Here is a 23105-nt window from a genome sequence, read left to right on the forward strand (position 1 = left end):
TATTTGGTATTTTTTTATGATAGAAAGTTGCTTTAAAGGCCAGTCTTTGTCTTTCTCTTGGAAAAAAATCTTTGTAATTAAATTCAATCAATCAATTAGCTTTAATTACATAAAATAAAACTTTGTAATTCTGAATTTTCGAATCATAAAGAAATGAAGGTTTGTGGTCTCACTGTAGGTGGCACTACTGTTAACCAAAAGAAAATGATCGTTTACAAAGAAAAAAAATATATATTTGTAATTCCTTATAAAACAATTTATAATATGAAAATTTTACAAATGCAAAATATAAAAATGTGATGTCACTGAAGTCCACAGAATGAAACGGTTTTGTTGTTTTTTATTAAATGAACTCAAGGTATTTGAAAACAACACACATTGAGACATTGATGTCCCCTTTACAGTTTATTTCTAAATTCTTCAATTTCAATAAATACGTCAATAAAATATTGAAGAACCAAGACAGAATTAAATGTCTAGATGAATAGTTCACATGTGGGAGTTCGGGACATCTTGTATCCATGAGTACAGAAGCTACACAATTACAGCTAGTCTTTACACTGATCTGAAATCAGCCCTGCTGATAGTGAAAACAGACACCAATGCATTCATTTGACTTCAAATGTGAGATGCACTTTAAAAGGAATTCCTTGAGCTTTAGCTGCAACTGAGTCCATTGACTAAATGGGCACAAAATAAAAATTATTCACTTAAAAAAACAACAACCTTGAAACCTGTAAGAAAAGTATTAGTGGGAGCAGTTGGGGTTCGTGGTGTTGCCAGCCCGAGACTCAAACCCACAACCTTACAGTTAGGAGTCAAAATCTCTAATCACTAGCCCACGATTTCCCCCAAATAACAACATGATACTGAGGGATTAAAATACAATAAAAGGGTTTCTGTATTTGTTGCATTTGTTTGTTCTCATTTACATGTTCATGTTGAAATTCATTTTTACTTTGTCTATTTCAAGATACTTTATTGATATTTTACACTGTCTTGCAGCCACTACATGAACTATTTCATCAGATTGATTTTGAGCAGCTCACACTGTTGGTCAAACTAATGGGGAGCTCCTGATTATTGTAAAGAAGTCAGACTTTCACCACTGTACACCTTATAGTTCACAAACATAAAAAAACGATTTCAAATTCACAGAGGGGCTTGATTTCACATCTTACACCCCAATTTTTAAATGTCACATTCTAATACTTGAAGTCATCATCTGAATACCTTTTCAACACAATATTTTATGAAAAACACTGACAATAAGAGGTCTGGAAAAAGTACGTACTCATTTCGTAGGTCTGAAATGGTGTTCATAATACAGCAAAGCTTGCAAAATCATTTTAAAGTGAAGAAATATTTAAAAGGATGGAATTAATACAGCATGGTCTTTTTTTCATTGATTAAGCTGGGTTTTGTTGTTCGCATGCCAAGCCCTAACTATCATGTTAGTCCCTCATAAATCATAACTAAACCAAATAATACCTATGCAAATGATTACACATGGCTAAAAACTTCTCCATGACTTCTGTACTGTGTTTTGATCAATAGCAACTGCACTACATCTAGTGATCTGCCAAACTAGCTTTATAAATCCATCACAGACTACTGAAAATCTGAGGTTTGGATAATATTAGGCAGAAGTTAATTATATATAGTCGGTGCATAAGAATAGAGCCAGTGCTTGAGGATCTGACTGTAACCGAAGCACACGCTCATATACGTCAACAGCTCCCAAACCAAATTGGAGATCCATTCACATTCTGCTATGGCTTTACCAATGCTATTGCTAAAGCTGCTCAGATATGCTCAGGTATTTGGAGACGGCAGCAGCATGAGCGGTTGACTGATTTGAATCTGGGTTGGAATCGCTGTTCACACTACATACAAATATGATTTGGTTTTCAAATCTGACTTTTGTGATCAAACCAGTGATGACATTTATATTGGGTCTTTCTACATTGGATACTTTAGTAATGATTATGTCAGCATGACGCCAAGAAACTGTATCATTCATAACTGTTTACACAAAGCATGATAACTTTGTGTAAGTTTAATTCTATGAAAATAGGGAAGTCACACCAAAAAGGTAACTACACAGAGAAACAATAGCATTTTACATGATATAAACATCGGCAGCCAATCAAAATCCATCTGACTATAAATAGCTTGAATGTTTAAAGTGGCACATGAAAACATTTGAACACATAATAAACAGAACATTTTCGTTCATTGGTGTGTACACCAATATTGGTATAGCTATCTTTAAAGTTATCGTATTTGGTGAGAATGTGCCTTAAATGTGGAAAGGGAGGATGACAATTTTAAAGTTAAGCCTTCCTATCCATCATGATATATCTTTTTTTTGATATATCTTAAAAAAAAAGCTTGAAAAAAAAACAAATGAGACATTTAGGAATTCACACTGTGTCCAAAATCACTGACTTGATCACTATTTCACAACAGAGTCACATACTTCACTATACACTCTTAAAAGTAAAGGTTCTGAAAGGGGAGCTTCACTGTGATGCCATAGACGATTGATTTTGGGTTCCCAAAAGAACCTTTCATTGAATGGTTCTTTAAAGAACCATTTATTTTCCTATTGTGAAGGACATTGTAATAATCTAAAGTACCTTTTTCCACTTTAAAAAAAACCTTTGTAATGGAAAGGTCTATGGATGTTAAAGCTTGTTCTTGAAACCATATGCCAATGAAGATTTTTTTTAGAAGTGAGAAAAAATGACATATCCAGTTTATCATTCCATGTCTGATCTTACTGGTCACACTGAGAAAGAAATAAAAAATATTTAAATCAGATTTCAAACCAGATATGAAAGTGGTTTGGATTAGGTTTTTAAACTTCAGGTTTCATGTGTTTTTTGTTTAGTTCTTTTGATGTTCACACTTACAAAAAACAAAACCAGTTTGAATATGGATTCGCCAAAAAAAATCCATCAAATAGATCTGACCAAAGCCTGACTTCTTCGAGACCTGATACCATACCACTGAACAAACATCTGACCCCGCAGTATGCAACAAAACACAAATGGTCATTTGAGAGTCAATCACTGAACAGACAGAATGTTTATGAAGATGAAGGAGAAGACAAGGCTTCAAAGTCCTTCTCCAAATGCATTTTAGCAGTCCACTCAGTGCTCAGCATGTTACCCAGCAGGCCTCACTGCTGATTGGGCAATCTGAGGCACTGAATTTACATGCAGCACTATGTGATCCATCTGGAGGAGGCTGAAAGTTCTAGTACAGCTCCTTAAATATTACCCAAATCACACTCATGATAACCAAACCCTCCGACTAACAAGAAGCGAATTGGTAACACCATTTTGAGGTTAATTTTTTTTTACAGACCTGTTCATAAAAGCCATGTGAGATGTTCTGCTTTTGGGAATACTGTGGTTAATGATAATAGAGTATAAAGCATCTGCCTTGAGGCTGTAATGCGGTACGGTGTTGCATAGTACTGATATCCTTTTGTGCTTGTGGACCTTTGTCTTTGATATAATAGGAATCCAAGTTTGAAAACAGAGAAATGTCCTCTCCGTTCCTCATTTAGCACCATGAGATGTCTTCCATAAACTTCGACAGCAAATAATCCATGATTTTCCACAACCTGTATTTGCTGTGAGTTTGTACTGGTGACACTGAGATCAGGGAGCGCAGCAAGACCCTGAAAACCACACGGAGGCACCCGACAGGAAGGCACGTGGAGGCAGATGCCAGGGCGCACGTTCCTTAGATGTGCATCTCCTTTAGCGAGTGGGCAGGTGGGGTTATTGCTTTGAGGGCATTTCCGGGGCAGCTCTGGCTGCAGAGTCCGCGGTTGAGCGGGGGCTGGTCAGGGGGCTCGGGACGGGGTGTGAAAACGGGGCAGGAGCGGGTACGAGCGTGGCTCTTGTGGCCTCCCACGTGACAGATGAGATCGCTGACGGTGCCCAGAGGAGGCAGATGCCGCTGCCAGCGCTCGAGGCGGTCCTCTTTGTATTTAATCGAGTACCAGGTGAGGAATATGAACACAAAGCCCACAAACTTGAGGCTGGCGGCCAGGCCAAAGTACACGAAGCGGAAGGAAGTGACATCATACTCCCAGCAAGAGCCGTGAACACCGCAGTCCTGCTGCCAGAGCATGCAGGTGGTGTCAATCACCGCACCAAAGTAGATTGGTGTGGGAATGTAGGCTGCAGACATGGAAGAAGAAGAGAATTTTGGCAAAGGGAAGTTTGGTTTATTAATTTGCAGTGGATTGTCCCTGGTGGAGTCACTTTATGGCTCTGCAAGCTTTACATTTACATCCTTCTTATCTAATTTAAATGTATAATGCTTTGTACAGAGCTGTACTTTACGTTTAAGAACACAAGGTGGTACAATATTAAAAGCTCTGCAGCAGTTATAAACAAGAGCGATGGATTTCATACCAAAGTTAGTTTTTAAAGGTCTGCATTCCTCAAGTAAATAAAGCATTTATGACTTACCCAGAGTTCTTAGCAACACAAACTGCATTCCTAAAGCAAACGGTCGTTCTTGCTCTTCTACTGACCTGCAAAAGAAAATGACTTTATTGTACTGTTTAATACATTCTACTACTAAATAAAATATATTGAAATAATATTAATAATAATAAATAAATTACGATACACTACTATTTAAAAGCCTGGAGTAAGTTTGATATTTCTTTTAATGAAATTAATAATTTTTAGTCAGAAAGATTGCACTTAAAGCTGCAGTAGGTAACTTTTGTAAATATATATTTTTTACATATTTGTTAAACCTGTCATTATGTCCTGACAGTAGAATATGAGACAGATAATCTGTGAAAAAAAATCAAGCTCCTCTGGCTCCTCCCAGTGGTCCTATTGCCATTTGCAGAAATTCATCCGCTCCCGGTAAAAAATAACCAATCAGAGCTCCGGTCCGTAACTTTGTTTGTGTTCAAAATGTAGAAAAATGTATATTATAAGCGAGTACACCATGAATCCATTTTCCAAACCGTGTTTTTAGCTTGTCCTGAATCACTAGGGTGCACCTATAATAAGTGTTTATATTCTGACTATTTTAGATTGCTTCGGGGGTACCGCGGCGGAGTAACCCAGTACCTTTGTGATTCTTCATAGACATAAACAAAGAGAAGTAGTTCCGGCTACGATGTTGAAAGATCAGAAATATTAGTTACTGTTTCCTACCTGAGAGTGACAATAATGGCGGAGGGCTGTGCACAAGCTGTGATGAGTGTAACGATGAAGAGGAAGATGAGGAAGGGGATGAGTGTGTTGCAAGTGCGATCACACTTCCCTGGCACAGCAAATCCATTCTCGTTCAGGTAGGTCTTCACGATGACCAGCTGCAGCTGGTTGCCTTGGCCGCTGGTGGGTGGTGTGATGACCTGCCTGCTCTGCACGCATGCACAGTCTGTGTAGTTTCTGATCTGCATTAAAAAATGCACATGAACCTTACTATATATATGCAAAAATTCTAAAGACACTGTTGCAATGCAATTCTGTGATTATGCAAAATATTCCCGTCAAAAAAAAGTTTATGCAGTAAATTTATGCTCTGACTCAAAAAGACCTGCTTTTTTGCATTGATTGATTTTTTCAACGATAAAAAGGACACTGTGTCAGTGACCCAGATCAACAGGAAAAGACAGTGAGATGAGATGTTTACATGTGAATAAATGTAGCTGGAATGAAAGACCTGTACAGAACATCTGACTAGATGATTAAGATTTAATATCCGTGTTCGGTGTTGGGTATGCCTTGACCTGAAATGATCTGTGCTGTGCTGAAAATCTGGAGCATCTCCAGAAAGACATGCAGTGTGGCTCACCCCGGTGCTGTCATTGCCAACAGTGCTGCATCCCGCCAGGCAGGGGTTGAAATATGTGATGCCATCTGAGCCACAAACAGGAGCATACTCGTTGATCCGGCAGCCACAATTCACATTACAGCCTCCCGTCAGGTTTCTGTGGGTCAGAGTGAGTGTCGGCCTGAAGAAAAACAGAAACAGAGGGGGAAGAGGGTGTTTTAGTTTAAGAATAAAAGGCATTACATCAGCTGCTGTAGGCAATGTTTGCAATATTCTAAAATGCATTAAACATGATTGGCCATACATGGGAAATCACACTTGTTTATGTGGCAACCCTAGACTATACACTCTGTATTCATGCATTAACTAAAGAGAGAACTCATCAGCCAATAACAAAATTAATGGATTGCAATATAAATCATAAATTGTAACACGCATCACATTTGCAATTAACGAATTAATACATTATAAAATATATATATATATATATATATATATATATATATATATATATACATATATATATATTTATATTTATTTACCTTATATATATTTCGCGACAAACATATAACGTTACAGAGTCAAATGGATTTGCAAATTTACATACATATACTTTTGATTCTAAATAAGTATATATATAAATAAATTTCAGGATAGTGATTATTAAATGGTGAACATGTTAATGTGTCAAATGAAAGTACGTACATGTATAAATAAACAAAATATGTGATCTCAGACCTTGAACTGTTATCTATGGACTACACAGTGGGTATAGAAAAGAATCACCTCTCAAAGCAGACTTTAAGCTTCAGTTAACAGAAGTTGTTTTCTGGTCAAGGTCACCCCGAGCTTAAACAGCTGTGGTTAGTAAATTAATGGGCAGTATTTCAATTAAATGTATTTTTAATACGTATTGAATTACTTTAGTGTATTTTGTAATTTGTATTTTGCAGGTGTGGAAAAAATAAAATGTAGTTTGTAACAAAATATTTTGAGGGAGTGTATTTAGAGTATTTCTAATACTTTAATACTTAAGAAAAATCACCATATGCTTATCACCATAGTAAATGATTTTGCCATATTTTCTGTCTGATGTTGGCAATGGCAATGTTCAGGTTAGATGCACGAAAATCACGTGACACCCTGTAGACTGGGCTCCCTCCAAGAAGAGAATGAGTTTTGAACACAGGAGAAGAAGTGGCGCGGCTCCTCTTAAAAACGGCATTAAGGTAAAGTGTTTTGTGATGTGAAAAAATTTACAGTCTACACACACATATTGCACACTGAACGGCATTATAGAGAAAATAATTGTGCCTTATGAGATCAATGCACTGTGTTGTCATTCATAAAAGGACATCATACCTATTATGAAACTGCGCCAGTGCGACTGCCGTAACTCCACGGAACGCTCCATGCTAAGCAAGCGTTCACAATATAACATCCATCTGCAGTTTTACACGTTTTAAACGTAATACATATGAGATATATTGATATTCCGTCAGATTTTGTATAAAATGATCATCAATCCTATTGTTTTTCAATAATTGCACACGCAGCGCAATTCTAATTCGCAATATGATGTTTTATAACAAAGTTCGGGAGGGGCAGTCGCAGTTCATTAACCTGATTAACACAAGTGGAGACCAATCAGTAATCAACTCATGACAGCAGAACCTACCTCTCTTCATTGACAGTTTTCAGCATCCCTCCTCAACCCCATTTCTCCTCACTTATAGATCCATCTACTCTTACCACAACCGGGGGGAGTACTCTGGGTTCGGGCCACATTCCGAGCTTGGAGCCCTCCACCCGGACAGCACGCCAAATACGCATAAACTTACTGTATTAAATATACGTAGATGTGAACTCGTGAATCTACTATGGAAAAGGCATACGTGGTCAGGGCAGTTAAGAGTCTCGTGTGTAAAACAAACCCACACATATTATGATTAATATGATTAATCATATATATTATGATTAAAATGGAATTTTGATTTTGTGATGAAAATTCTCGGTCTGTTATTTTTTCCCCCAGAGTACTAGCTTATCCCCAACATTTTCTGCAGTAATACATTAGTTCTCCACTGATCTGAGCTAATGTGATTACCTAGTGAGGTAAGGGTCTCAGGAGAAGAATATATACTACCACTCTCAAAATCTATTTTAAAGGTCAGGCTATAGGCCTACTGTAGTAGGCTTAAAGGCATTCATTTAATGTACATTCAGTAAAGCAATATGGTGTGCATTTTCCTGTATTAATTATTAAGCAGTAATTGATTTAAAGTGAATATATTTTATTCTGGCTAAATGTTTTATTAATAGAGCTTACTCTTTGGTGTGTAGTAATTTGAGTTATGGCTGTGTAAATTGCAACTGATAATCTAACAATAATAAATGAGAATGGTTTAGTTTTGTGTTATTGCTACTATTTCTGATATGGACCTTTCAATAAAGTTTTGCTATTAAGGGCAGCCTACCACACCATTGATGTGAACTCAGCTATACATGCCATTTACGTCAGAGGGAGCTATTTCAGGCCCTGTTGAGATTTAGAGAAATGCCCATGCTTTTTTATTTTGCTTTTTTATTTTGATTTTGAATTTACACATTTCTCATATTTGGGTTATTGCTACTATTTGTTATTGACCTTTCAGTAATAAAAAAAAAGACATATTAAAATTATTGTGAGAGTATTTTTGTCTTTTCAAAATACTAATTACTTGTATTTTATTTAAATACATTTTTCACATCAGTATTTTGTATTTTATTTTGTTACATTTCATGAGCCAGTATTTGTAGTTTGTAACAAAATCGTTTTTGATGTATTTTTTGCCCACCTCTGCATGTTTGTCTCCTTTAACTATAATGAATACTGTTATAAAACATAAAGGATGGCAAAGGCTAACCTTGAGAAATGCAGTGGAAAGAATTAGCTTGGATGAATGTGAAATGTAAGCATTTACTCGTTACTTTGAGCACAAAGGCATTGCATTTCCACATCTGTGTCTCACAGGGCAGCTCTATCAGTTGAAAGGGCCTCACACTTTTGTGCTATGCCTTCCACAAACATGCTGTCTCGCTGGTCAGGGCCCTGCAAACTCCCCTACTGCAGACTTCAGCACAAGAAACTTGTTCTATCACTCAATGGTGCCTTGTAAGGTGGACGACAGGAAATAGACAATGGACCTCACAGAGCAGGAATGTCAAGCACACGGCTCATGGGTCACAGACTGTGAAAGAGCCCAAACAAGGAAAAAATAAGAAATACAAATGAGTGTATGTATGAATGTATACATGTTACATAAGTTTTTTATAGTCCCATTTTTTATTTATTTTATAATTTAGTTTTCAGCATCAGATAAAGTTTAAAAAGAAGTATGTATGTGTCTGTCCATCCATCCATCTATCTATCTATCTATCCAGCCAAGCACAATGAATGGTAACTAACTTCACATAAATATGCAATTTTAAGGCCTGAAATATGCATAAATTGAGCATGCTTTCTCAACAGGTATAGTACATTTAAGAAGGTTGTGGAGGATTAGCTAAATCTAGAACCATAAGATGGATCACATACGGACTCATCAAAATGTATTTTCAGACCATACGTGCAGACATAAGTAAGGTTATTGAAATGCACCATGATGCAAGAAAAAGCCATTGTAACTACTGTCCAACATATGCTTCTTACATCATTTGTACTTGTAATATGTAAGTGTTTATACAACTCTATTACAACTGAAACGAAACGTAAATAGGATACCTAAATCTGTGCACCATTTATCAAATCTTACCCTGAAAGGTTTTAATGCGTGTGTATTTCACTTACCCTGTGGTATAAGGGATATTGATCCCACCCAGGTTTATGCTCTCACAGCCCACAATGAAGAGCGTGGAGAAGCACAGAAGAGACACCCCACTGCAGATCATGGCCAGCTTGGCGGACTCACGAGCTCCAAGCTTGAGTTTCTTTATGATGTATCCACCCAGTACAATGCCAACCCCTGCACTGGGCACTATAATGACCCCTGAATAAAAAGAAAAATGAATGAGATCAGTTACAATACTTATCCACAAAGCCACTTATCACACTATAATTCAGACTTAAATGAAAAAGTCAACAAATGTGTAGCCAAGAGCACATCAGCATGTCCTTGATTGAACTTGATTGATATATGTATATGGTTGAGGGTCACATACACACACACACACACACACACACATATATATATATATATATTAGCGCTGTCAACGCAAACAATTAATTTTACAATCGTTAACGCATTAAAATAACAACGCAGTTAATGAAAAATTACTGTTGCTTCTCTGCTTGAGATCAGATCATTTTAAGCTACTAAACTCCAGGAAAGTTTTCAGTCCAATGATCGAGGAAGCGAATGCAATCAAACAATCCATCCAAAACAGCGCTAATATAAAGGAAACCAGGCTGATTACATCAGAGATTGCATAGAGAAAAGAGACTCGCGTTGCGTTTTCAGTGAAATATTCATTCCAGTGTTTCGCTTTTAAACACGAGCTCTGTCATATTCTGTGATTGTCTCTGAGAAGTGCAAGCCCTCACACGTCGCGCTGTGTGAAGTGACAAACTGAATGGATTGCCAACCATCCCAACGATGTATGGCCAGATGAGACACAAATTAAATTTCTCGACTGAATAACCAGTCACGCTAGTAAAGTTTTAATGGATGAAGACTGAAATCAAGATTAAGGAGATTGCGATGGTGTACAGGAGTTATGCAGTAAGCACTTTTGTGTGCGTTATTAATTAATATGTGTATGAGTGCACTGATAACACACTGCATTTATGCAAAGGGACAGATATTTCCGTACATACATGTTATTTCCACACAGATTTGTGATAATGTTTTGATTTGTCATGTGTATGCTGCTGTAAATATATATATATTTCAATTGCATATTTATATATTTTTTCTTTCATATATGCTTATATTGGGCTCCTTATATCATTTGGTTCTTTGGTGACAAAAATAAAATTCTAGAAGTAAAAAGTGACAGCGCAGCTCAAGGAAATGAATGTCCACATATTTCTATGGGTGAAAGTTAACACAAAGACCTGAAGGAATGTAAGCATCCTGAACGTGGTTCGCAGAAACACCATGAAAAAGAAAAACATCTGTTCATGTCACAGCCTTTTGGCTGTGGATTTTAGAGTCTAATGACTGAAGCATAAAAAAAAAAACACCATCAAGGAAAAATGCTAATGTAGCGACTGAGCGACTAAGAACCAAATACGAACATCACAGGCTGGCAGAATAGCAGTGAGCAGGGACAGAAATGTGTGTGAGGCAGAACAGTGTGGTAACGTGCTGGCATCACAGCTTGGGATTTGAAAGTCAAAGCCGACTGCTGGCAGTCCGAGGTCACTGTGTAAATCCACTGGGTGGGCAAGGCAAGCACATGCTTGCTTTCAGCACTGACAAGAGTGAAGGCTTCATAAAAGCAAATAATGAGTAAGAAAAGCTGGGTAGAAGCTCAAGCTGATTTTTTCCCCTTATAAATGCATTGTAACACAATCTAAACGAAGAAATCAAATTCAACACCAGTATCTTTTTGATTCGGTCAAGGTAACATCTTTATGTATTTTTCTAGCTAAACCATAGAGGTCTATATATCCATTACCATTTTTATTTAGCTCAATGGCAGTCATATGGTTTGTGCAATACCCTATTCCATCGGATAATTTCTCTCTTTCTTGCAAATGCATTTTGGCAAGAAACAAGGCGTTAAAAAGTTACCATGGTTTAAAAACCTGCAAAAATAAGTTAATGCATACAAAAACACAAACCAACACATCCTGTGAAAGGTTATCCCATTTCGACTGGAATTTAAATCTCAGTCGTTTTTACAACCAGAAGCTGGCCAATGTGCATCTTGGAAGAGTGATTTTTACTGTGAGTGACGACTGGTTAACTTTTCTAAGATAGCTGATGTGTCGATGCTCCTGGAGCGGTCAAATGTGGTACCTATGTATACTGTACATAGCTATGCTTGTAAAAAATATTCTATGACATAATTAAATGTTCCCGATTTAGCATGGTGTTAACTACAAAAATTCATATCATGCTATTGATATGTTCCTTAGCTACAGGTTTAACCTACTAACTTAGCATTGTGTTAACTGAAAAAAAAAAAATAAGGAACTGGTAAAAATCTACTAAGAAAAAATGCTCTATGCTATATTTTTCTTATTAAAAAGTCAGAACTCACTCAAACTTTGAATGGCCATCAATGGATAAAGATTCTTCGTGTATAGTTGTAAAATCTACTAGCAGGGGCTAACTGGACCATGCTAACCAGATGCAAACTTTGACCTCTTGAGCTAAACAAGCAAGCATTCCTTAGTTAGCCAACTTTACTAGTAAGTTCACCATCTAAGCTAGCACTAAACTAGCATAAACTAGCCAGGAAATCCACAGCAGTGAGCTTCAAGCTGATAACACCTAACTTCATTACACTCCATCAAATGTCCGTACACCCACACGAGGATAAATACACATACCCTTCCAACCTTACAAGGTGGTAAGAACGCCTGTTCATGAGACAACCACGGCTGTGTGAAGCCAATACAGTGTTCCTCTGTGCTATATTTAGCCAGAAGTGCGTCAGGAACACCTTCCTGTCATGAAAGTAGAAGGAAAAACAAGCACTATTCACACAAACCCTGAGTGTATCTAGAAGGAGAGCATGGATAGTATTCTTTAGAGGATGTCTTAGGAGATTCGAGCCCGACTGCATGCACAGCTGGCATAGAGCTGTGTGTGTGTGTGTGTGTGTGTGTGCTGTGGATGAGGGGAGGGTGGGACGTGTAAAGGCAAAGTACAATGATTCCTGTAGGCAACAAGCTGGAGCAAAGCAGGGTGTTAATGACCACAACCCACACACAGACACACACACACACACACGTATTACTGTCATTAGTGCCGTCTGAAGTGATGCGGATTTGAAGACACAGTGAGATGCATGATAGTAAAAAAAAAATAAATGAAAACTGAAAATAAACACTTTGTTATCAAACCTCTGTTTGATGTTAGACTAGTTTAAAATGATTATAATTAAAACAGACAGTTCTATCCTTAATTTTGGATGAGTCACATTTGATAGCACTAAAAATACAGACATGCACATGTAATGCACATTCCACAATAATGTGTCAAGTTACTATGTTACTAATCAAATTTATATGACCTACAGTTAGACTAGTGTTATTTGGGCGAATAATAGTTTTTCTTATGATTAATATTAATTAATTAAACATATTTTCATTAATAATATTAATGCACATATCCATAATAAAAACAAATGTTTACAACATTAATAATATTAATAATTACTGCAATTATTATTGTTATTATTTAATATAATCATTTCATATAAACAAATATATAAAAATATGCATACTTTTTTTTTTTTTTAATCTTGATTTGACACATTTTTGTGATTGCATATTAACTGCATAACCATAATATATTTTGATAAACATTTGTGTTGTACACAAGTTTGAATGCTTTTATAGGAACAACTCTATATATTTATATAGGTGATCTATGAGCATTGTTGAATCTGGAGTCAAGCTGTGATTTACAACTGAATTAATCTGTAGGAAAGCTGGAGCATAAATGTAGATCTGATGCTCCCTGGGCTCAGTTTTCAGTTTTATGGTACACCATCTGTCTTCTGTAGGTCTCTAGTTTATTGCAGCTGCAGTCTTATATTCTGAAGGGAAACTTGGCAGCCTTAACTCAGGAAACAGCACAAAAACGTCAAACTGCTTACATCTATTGATATGTAAAACATCCAGGCCTGTGTGAATGCTCTGACTTCAGCAGGCACATCAATCTGCTGTCAATAATAAAGCATGGGTTTAAATCAGAGAATGGGCCCTATCTTGCACCCAGCGCAATTGACTTTGTACACCAACGCATGTGTCATTCCTATTTTGCACCCGCGCAAAGCGTGCTTTTCCCTCCACAGAAGCACGTCGCTAAACTAGTGAATGAACTTGCGCTCCCTGGGCGGTTCAGCGCAAAAAAGGAGGCGTGTTCCGGCGCAAACAATCCCTGGTGCTATTTTGCTGTTCCATTAAACAATTGCGCCACTGACCAGAAAAAACCTAGTCTAAAGTCAGTGGCGCGTTGCGCGTTGTTCATTATGCTATTTTAAGGGCGCATGCTTGACCATAATGTATAGCGTGCACAACGCGCATACACTTTGCTCATGTAATCTACACAGATGCAACAGTTATTTTTGCAAATCATAAATTGTTACACTAAAAAAATATTAACACATGAGATGACGGAAATCATTGTGGTGTGCCACGAAGATGTGAAAAAATAGGCATAAATCTAGCTTACAAATTATTCAGGCTAATTATTCTCCCATCCCCATACAACACAACTTCTCTGTCTTTCACTGCTCTTACAAGAACATCAGTCTCCTCGGCTGTGAACCGCTCCTGGCGTGCGCCTGGTAAATACGCCATAATAATAGCAATCCATAATGGAACTTGCGCACCTGCTTTTAAAGGGAATGTTGGATGACGCTCTGATTGGTTTATTTCACGATACGCCCAAACCACACCTATGAATAATGAAGCTGCTTCAGACCAACCCACTTTAGATTTGCGCCGGGCGCAAGACCCATTTATCCCGCCGGGAAAATAGCAACAGCGCCGAGACCCGCCCACAAACTTACTTGCGTTTCGCGCTTTGACACTTGCGTTTCAGATCGTTAAAATAGGGCCCAATGTTTTGCTTGCTTCAGTTTGAAAGAGAGACCCTATCCATGAGGGCTATGCCCTGACAGTTCTAGCGAACAAGTTGTTTTCCTGTTATAATCTAAGAACACAGCATAGCTAAGAGTCGACATAGCAACCATACCATTAGTTTGTATCTCTCACTGTATCCTGGAAACAAGCTTAGGGGCCAGAAAACCAGAACCCTGCTAGTTTATATACAGAAACGAATCACTGAGACTTAGGACACTTAGGAAGCACCTTTATTATTATTGCTCATATTTGGAAAAGCCATCATTATTATTATTACGCATATTTGAACAAAGCCTACTTATGAAAGTAAACTAAGTATTCACTTTAATTAAATATTTAAATTAAGCATTTATTAATTCATTCTCACCCCCCCCCCAACTCTTCTCAACTCACATTTACTTCTCCTACAGAGCCCTAAAATCACCTGTACAACAAAGATTGACAATATTTTTTTCAGATTATTTTAGATTATTTTCAAATGTTACATTAAGATTTTATTGGATTATAATAATTTTATAACACACACAGACACACACACACACACACACATATATTGCATTATACTATATTGTCAAATACTATATGACGTATTGCTTATAGATACAATGCTATTACAATCTAATGTTAATTTCTCTTTTTATTTTTACATCAACATGATACAATATTATCCTAAATCAAAGCAAAAAAAATAATTATGCAATCATAAACTAATCAAAAAGTAGTATATTAGCTAAAATAGGTAATGTGATGGATTATGTTACCAACTACAATTTGTGTCATGTAATTCGGAATCAGTAATGGACTACAATTTGTGAGTAACCTACTCAGTAATGTCTTATTTATAAATGAATAAATTAATGTCTTATAGTCATTTATGTATATAGTTAACAATCTGGACACAAGTGGCAGTGACCCGTGCTGACAGAAGCGGATCACACTCTCTACTCAGTCCTGGTGGGCTCTGATTAGGGATCCTGGCCAGTCTCCCGTTACCTTATGAGAGAGCATCTGTGCTGAGATATTTTGACATATGCACGGCTTAATAATGATGTAGATTCTTAGGTAGAGGCAATATGTTTTTGAGGGTCAATGTAGATGAGTAACAATGACATTTTTATGATATCTTGAGACCCAGTGATATTCACTCAAACAAGCATATTTGGTTATACAGCTTTATATAATAACTATCAAAATTCACAGCTGTGAAAAGAAATATCACACGTGACGTCTTCACACTTCATTTTTAACACACATTCTGTAATGTGAAGAACAGAGTGTGAATCATATGCAATGTGTGATATGACTAGGAAAGAGAACATATGTAAAAGTGTTAAGGAGAAATAATGGAATATAGATGGAGAGGTCTAATTACGGTTATGGTGAAAACATGTACCTGTGTATATGCTGGCGTTGGAGGCTGGGATTCCGAACTGAGACTCGATGAACTTGGGAATGAAGGTGATAAAGGCAGTGACGATGGCGCTCTCAGCTGTGTAGGACAGACTCACGAAAAGGAACGTCATGTTGCTGAGGATCCTTATGGCAGCCTTGGGGAGGTCTGTACAATGGGATAAAATAAAATAAAAAACAGCAACTAAACTACACAAATCAATAACCATGAAATGGCCAAAATTCTTTAATATTTTATCTAAATAAAATAAATAAATAAATAAAACACCAAAATAAATCAGTTTATTTTATTTGCCATTTGCTAAAAATGAACTGTAAAAAAAAAAAAAAAAAAAAAAAAAAAAAAAAAAACAACAAACAAAAAAAAAAAACATCTGTAATATAGGCCAATAACCAGTATAGAAACAATATACCGTACTATGCATAAAAAACCAAAACCAAAACAAATTGAAAATAATCAAATATTATTTATTTCCATGCTAATTGGTCTTCAAGTAATGCTGTGTCTCCTGTCTTCTCCGCATCAGCTCTCAAACAAGTTATAATACATACTAGCAGATGTTTGCTGTTCTAATAGGGTAGACAGCTAAGGTTGAACTCTCATACTATCTATGGGACAGACAGAAGAGACAGAAGCTGGTAAAAGCAGCCAGATTAGAACCTTCACCTACTAATGAACTTAACATCTTTTCTGCCTCTGCATCAAAGTCCCAGAAACTACTCTAGCCTAGGCACACTAGAAAAAGTTGAAATGTGGAAAGCCTACTGATGCAAACACATACAGGCCAGGAGGAATGGAAGTAGGTTACAGTTGTTTTATAGAACAAAGCTTGTCTTGCTTGTAGTCACTTGTGTGTATTTGTCAAAGCAGGACAAAAGTCTCTCCAGGCAAATAATAATTGGCACTTATCTGAATAAAGTTTAGACACAGTGTGACAATAATAACAATGATATTTTTTACTTAATCTACACTGTTCTCGTTTGAATGTGTAATATATATTTTATTATATATTTTTAATTTAAAAAGTAATTTATTCCTTTGATGTCAGTTTTCAGCAGTCTTTACTCCAGTCTTCAGAGTCATTCAGAAATAATTCTAATATGTTGATTTGGTGCTCAAGAAAACATTTGTTATTATAATTAATATTAAAAACAGTTGTGCTGCTAAACATTTTTGTGAAAACGGTGATAAATTTATAATTATTATATTTTTTTTTTTGAAAACAACATTAATTTAAAATAGAAGGCATTTGTAAGAATAAAAAAAAGATAAATTATTTTAAAATATAGTGTCACTGATTGCTTGAATCAATGCAAATTCAATTTTTTCAATTATACCAGTGCTGTATAAAATCTTTAAATCTCACAATTACAACTTTATTTATCTTAACTGACTGTGACTTTAATCTATGTACATTTATATTTTACTCCTTGCAAGTTTGTCTTTAGATCTTACAATTCTGACTTTTTTGTTCCTCTTACATTGACTTTGTATTCACAGTGTGAGTTTAATTCTTATTTTAAAATTATTTGCTTTATTTTTTGTTTTAAAGCAGAAACTGGTTTCTGTCATCTCTTAGATAAAGAGTTGTTCCCAACAACAGTGCAATTGTAGATTGGTTATGTACTGGACCGTATTAGTGATGATGGTGGCAGGATTGTCATTAATGCTCTTCCCAGATGAATAATGAAAAGCCACTTCTGCTATCTTACGCAGTCTTCATTTATAACATTTTAAGCTGGATCATCATTCTACAGTTTCTATATCAGCATTTGAAAATCTCCTGACAGTGGTGGTCAGCAGCACTGTCTAATTAAAAGAGGGAGAGACAAACCCTCTTGGGTCATAGATCTAGGCTGATAACAGAATGATTTCAGGTTCATATCCTGCTCCTTACAAGACACTGAACTCCAGAGGACTGTATTTATAATAAATGTGCTGTAAGATGTTAAAAGCATCAGCTAAATGACAAATCACTGATTTGTATCACACAATCATATTATGATATTATGAACCTCTGCTAATCGGATGTTTTCTCACAATGCGTTGAGGACAAAAATAACCCCAATTTCAAGGTAACACTCCAATATGTACATGCACACTTCCTGTAGTGTGCATCATCACATGACTGAGATACACACCTTTGATGTCCTTCCCAAAGCCCATGGAGGATGCCACAGTTTGGTCTTTGTTGTTGGATTTTTCTTTCAGGACATCATCATCATTGGAGGTGCTGTCTGCCCCATTCTTTTTCTTGTGTCGAGGGGGAAGTTTTTTGGGGAAAGTGAACATGGGGAAGATGACCAACAGCATGGCGAAAGCACAGAGTAGGAAACCACTCCACCTAAAAACAAAGTGATTTGTTTCTAATGACAATAAGGCTGGCGATTTCCAGTGTTTTTAGCAAATATGCTCAAAAAGTGGTACACATTTATTTTATGCTATGCTTTCAAAGGCTGAAATGAAAAAATAAAATAAATGTGAATTTCCAGTGTTATTTCTAGCAAAATGTGCTCAAAAATCGTTTTAATTTTTTTTTTTTTTATTTATGTTATGCTTTCAAAAGCTGAAGTGAAATAAATGAATAGAAATGGGGATTTAAAGCATTATTAGTAGTAAAATGTGCTCAAAAAGTGGCAAACATTTAGTTTATGGTACTCTTTCAAAGGCTGGAATTAAATAAATGTATTAAAATGTAATTTTAAAATTGTAGTAAATATCCAAAAAAATTGGCTGGAATGAAGCTACCAAACAACAGATCTTACCAGTTGCCAACAAAGCGTGGATCATTTTGCTCAATGTTGATGACTGTTTTTGGATCCACGTAAAAGCCGATCAGAACGCCCCCAAGCAGGTACCCCGCAGCTGGCCCCAGAGCCCCCATCACATACATAATAGCTGAAAGACACAACCAACCACATGTTACAAACCACGCTCTGTACACCCACATAATTACCTTTTTTTTTTTTTTTTTTTTCACAGGATGTCTGATTGAGGCTGTTAATCTTCTTTTCACTTTCATTGCCACTCTTGACTCACTGCGCGACTGAGTCAGCCACACAAAGAGTATGAAGGACTAATCATTAATAATGCGTCATGCTTCCACTTAGTTGAAGAGCATCATGTATTAGTAGCAGTTTTCTGATTGTAGTCTGATTCCTGGAAAAATTACTCATATGAGCTTTTTCTTTTTCAAATATATATATATATATAGATGTAACCCAGGTTACAAGAGCCAGCACCTGTGAATAGAGAAAAATATATATTACCACATATGTAAATAAAATAAGACTATTTTATTAATATCATCCCATTATTTTATTCATATTCATATTATATATCGAATTCTCAACTTATACTAAGTGAAATAATTAATAACAGAAAATGTCTAGGAAAATAAGTAAAATTAGAAACTGGCCGTTTAAGAGTAACCCCTCCCTCAAGGTTGACGTCAAAAAGAAAAACAGAAAAAGGGAGAGAACGGTGAGAAGGGAGAGAACGGTGAGAAGCGGAGACATGGCGATTTAGCAAAAACAGCTTTTGAACAGAGATTTAAAGTGTTTTAAGTTAAGTCGATCTGTAAGGGAAGTGTTTTGAAATATGAGAACAGTGTTCGCTCGTTAGCAGTAAAGTGGTGCTTACATTAGACGATTGCGATTGCACTGGATCTGAAGAAAATAGGAAACAGAAAAAAGTTAATTCACTCGAGAGAAACCAAAAGAGAGATTTTTATTTTTCCATCCGGGATTGTTCTGTTTACTCACTATTTTCTTGGTTGGTTTTTTTTTTTTTTGTTGGTTTCTTTTCTTTTCTCTCTCTCTTCTTTGTTTATTGATGTTCCTGAGAGCAATGCTGATTCTGGATCTGGAGTTTTGTTGACGTTTGGGAGAATTGTTTCTGCTGTCCATCGAGAGAGAGAGAGACACACGGTTGCAGAAACTGGCGAGCCATCCCATTTCATAGAATCTGGAAGTTGTTCATCACACTGGTAGGAAATATTGTGTAAACCTGTTTTTTACTTTTTGGACACATTTTTTGCTAAGCATCGAAACTCTTTTCACTCAAGGATCTGAGTATTTTTGTTTCCACGTTGGACATTTATTTCAAAGGACTAAGCATTTGCTTTGGACTGATACCTTTTCATCTGGTTATTTACCTGTGCATTTTTGTTGTTTACTTTCTGTTGAGTTTTCTGAAAGAGTGTAAAACATTGTTGGTTATTTTAAGAGTGAAACTTTGAATTTACATTTTCAAGAGTGTGAAGTTGTATCAAACCAAAGAGTTATATATATTATATCATAATCTCATTAAACTATAGATAAATAAGTATAAAATAAATATAAATATATAATTAATATAATCAAATAATAGATAAACATATTAAGAGGTATTTAGGAGCTTTACATAAAGTGAGAGTTAAAGTGACTACTGTAAGTAGTTATTTCCATTAATTGAAAAGTGTTTGGTTCACTTGAGATTTACCATTGTCTATTCAAATTGTTATTCTTTTGCTCTTTCAAACAATCAAAATCTACATAAATACTTACCTTTTCCAGAAGTTGTTGTTGTGTTCTTTCTCCTGCTGCAATCCTGACTCCTGAGCGAACGTAGTCTTCTGATCCGGCCCCACACATACATAGAAGTAGCTGTGAAACCAAATTATTTCCTTCCGTGCATTCTTCGCGGGTGTTACAGGGGAAAACTTGGCGAGCCAGCCAGGAGTCTTGGTTGCAACAAGAGTCTGTGAAAGAACCAGAGAAAAATAAACCTGTGAGCCTCAGAAACTTAATCTTTAAAAGCAAAAGATGGAGATAGTGAAACAGGAAAACGTTAATGTAGAGAACGCACTTTTGATTGAAGGCCTTACGTTAACTGAAGTTGACAATGAAATAGAAAAATATTTGCAAAGATTTGGCTCAATTAGCAAAAATCTCATAATTGACGACCCAGAGTCTGAGTTCCATAGAAATGCTATTGTTGAATACAGCCACAACTCAGCGATCCAGAAGTTACTTCCCCTTCTGCCCTTGACTCTAGGCAGTCTTTCTGACCCAGCTGTCACTTTCCGTGTCCGTACCCTTCCTTCTGCATACACTAAGCCCACTAGTCGCACCGCCACAGAAGGGTATCTTGAAGAATTAAGAGCCATTGCCAAAGAAAGTGGGAGGCCTTTTCAGAGTGTCCTACAGGAAGAATTGGAGAAAATCGCAGATACTCATTCTGTCAACCCTCCTCCTGCAACAGATGCTCAAGATATTGAGAATAAAAACCCAACCAAGAGTGAGATTACCTTTGTGTCCCCACCTGTTTCGAGAGTCACTACGGAGGATGTTAGTGTACCCACCAGTCTCACATTTCCTGTAAATATCATAGACCCACCCGGTGTCCAGAGGATGGTCGTTGAGCACATAGTGAAAAGCGACAATACTTCACAGCAGACTTTGATTCGTCTGAGGGCCTTCTCTGGGAAGTCCCCACGTCCCCCAAATGAGCCGGATTTCGACACTTGGCGTGCGAGTGTCGACTTCTTGTTGAATGACCCTTCCATTTCTGACTTGCATAGAACCCGGAAAATTCTGGATAGTCTCTTACCTCCAGCAGCTGATGTTGTGAAGCATGTGCACCCTCCAGCCTTACCTGCTGCTTATCTTGAGATCTTGGAGTCTGTGTATGGTTCTGTAGAGGATGGTGATGAGCTGCTGGCTAAATTCATGAGTACCTGTCAGAATCAGAGTGAAAAGCCATCAGGTTACTTGCACAGGCTGCAGGTCATTTTGAGTACGACGATCAGACGAAACGGAATAATGGAAACAGAGCGGGATCGCTACTTGCTGAAACAGTTCTGCAGAGGGTGTTGGGACAATAGCCTCATCGCAGATCTCCAGCTTGAAAAAAGAGAAGCGCATCCACCTGCTTTTGCCGAGTTGGCAGTGCTTATACGTACTCAAGAAGAAAAACAAGCTTCGAAGGAGGAACGTATGAAGAAACATCTTGGACTGTCAAAACCTTCAGCTGGTTTTCCAAAGCTTCGAGTACCTTCCAATCAGATGTTGGCTTGCCCTTGTGATATACCACATTCTGAGAATTCTGAAATGAGTCTGTTAAGGAAGCAGGTAGTGGAAATTCAGGCTCAAGTCACAGCCCTGAAACAGCCACCAGATCAGAAGAACAAGAAAGGTTTCTCTGAGAAGGTTGAGCTAACTGCTCTGAAGGGGATGGTGGAGGAGTTAAGCACCCAGGTTGCGGCAGTGAAGGAGTCAGTAGCCCAAAGTTCAAAATCAAGCGATTTGGAGGAATCAGAGATTTGTAAGCTGCGAAGTCAAGTGGCTGAATTGCAAGCTCAGAGTGCTATTCGTCAGACACCTCAAACATTCTATATGCAGAGACCGCTTGATACAGTGAGGAACAATGACCCCAGGAAAAGCTCATTGAGGACTGATAGGCCTCGTGCTTGGTATTGTTTTTCCTGTGGAGAAGATGGACACCTGGCAGTTAATTGTGAAAATGCAGCGAACCCCGCTAAGGTGACGGAGAAAAGGGCTAAGCTGAGAGAGCAGCAGCGTGCTTGGGACTCTCAGTATGGAAGGCCTACTCAGCCTTTAAACTAAAGAAGGTCTTTGTAGGAGGGCATACGAAGACCATACATTCAGACTATCGCCCTGAATGTTTTGAACAGAACGTTGATACAGATAGACATAACACACCGCCGTCAAACTGCTTGCCCAAAGGGTTAGTAGGAGTGAAGTGTACGGCAGAAGTTATGATTGGAGACAAAAAAGTGAACTGTCTGCTAGATACAGGCTCACAAGTGACTACGGTCCCTCAATCATTTTATGAAAATAATCTGACAGACTCTCCCTTGAAACCACTGGGTAACCTGTTAGAAGTTGAAGGGGCTAACGGTCAGGCTGTACCATACTTAGGATACATTGAGTTAACCCTAAAGTTTCCTGCAACGTTCATTGGGGTGGAAGTTGAAATTCCTACTTTGGCGTTGGTGGTGCCAGACTTGACGAGTTCCCCACAGATCCTAGTTGGAACTAACTCCCTTGATGTGTTGTA

General features: G+C 37.2%; 2 protein-coding genes across 3 annotated transcripts; one reads left to right on the plus strand and one right to left on the minus strand.

Moving 5' to 3' along the window:
* Positions 1-331: 331 nt before the first annotated feature.
* On the minus strand, positions 332-19214 carry LOC113066308 (solute carrier organic anion transporter family member 5A1-like). The gene is made up of 8 exons (XM_026238185.1): positions 18809-19214; positions 18185-18387; positions 16026-16190; positions 9656-9854; positions 5848-6007; positions 5205-5446; positions 4497-4561; positions 332-4202 (listed from the first exon to the last, which is right to left on the minus strand). Exons 1-8 carry the CDS (start codon positions 19063-19065, stop codon positions 3760-3762), a joined length of 1734 nt encoding a protein of 577 aa, XP_026093970.1. The 5' UTR covers positions 19066-19214; the 3' UTR covers positions 332-3759.
* Positions 19215-19256: 42 nt separating this feature from the next.
* LOC113066307 (uncharacterized) lies at positions 19257-22676 on the plus strand. 2 transcript variants are annotated; one of them, XM_026238183.1, is made up of 2 exons: positions 19257-19817; positions 19889-22676. In XM_026238183.1, exon 2 carries the CDS (start codon positions 20849-20851, stop codon positions 22649-22651), a length of 1803 nt encoding a protein of 600 aa, XP_026093968.1. In that variant the 5' UTR covers positions 19257-19817; positions 19889-20848; the 3' UTR covers positions 22652-22676. The 2 variants fall into 2 exon arrangements, with proteins under 2 accessions (XP_026093968.1, XP_026093969.1); XM_026238184.1 differs by lacking the exon at positions 19257-19817 and having other exon boundaries at positions 19825-20031; positions 20110-22676.
* Positions 22677-23105: the final 429 nt, after the last annotated feature.

Source organism: Carassius auratus, chromosome 49 (assembly GCF_003368295.1).
Source record: "Carassius auratus strain Wakin chromosome 49, ASM336829v1, whole genome shotgun sequence".
Lineage (NCBI taxonomy): Eukaryota > Metazoa > Chordata > Actinopteri > Cypriniformes > Cyprinidae > Carassius > Carassius auratus.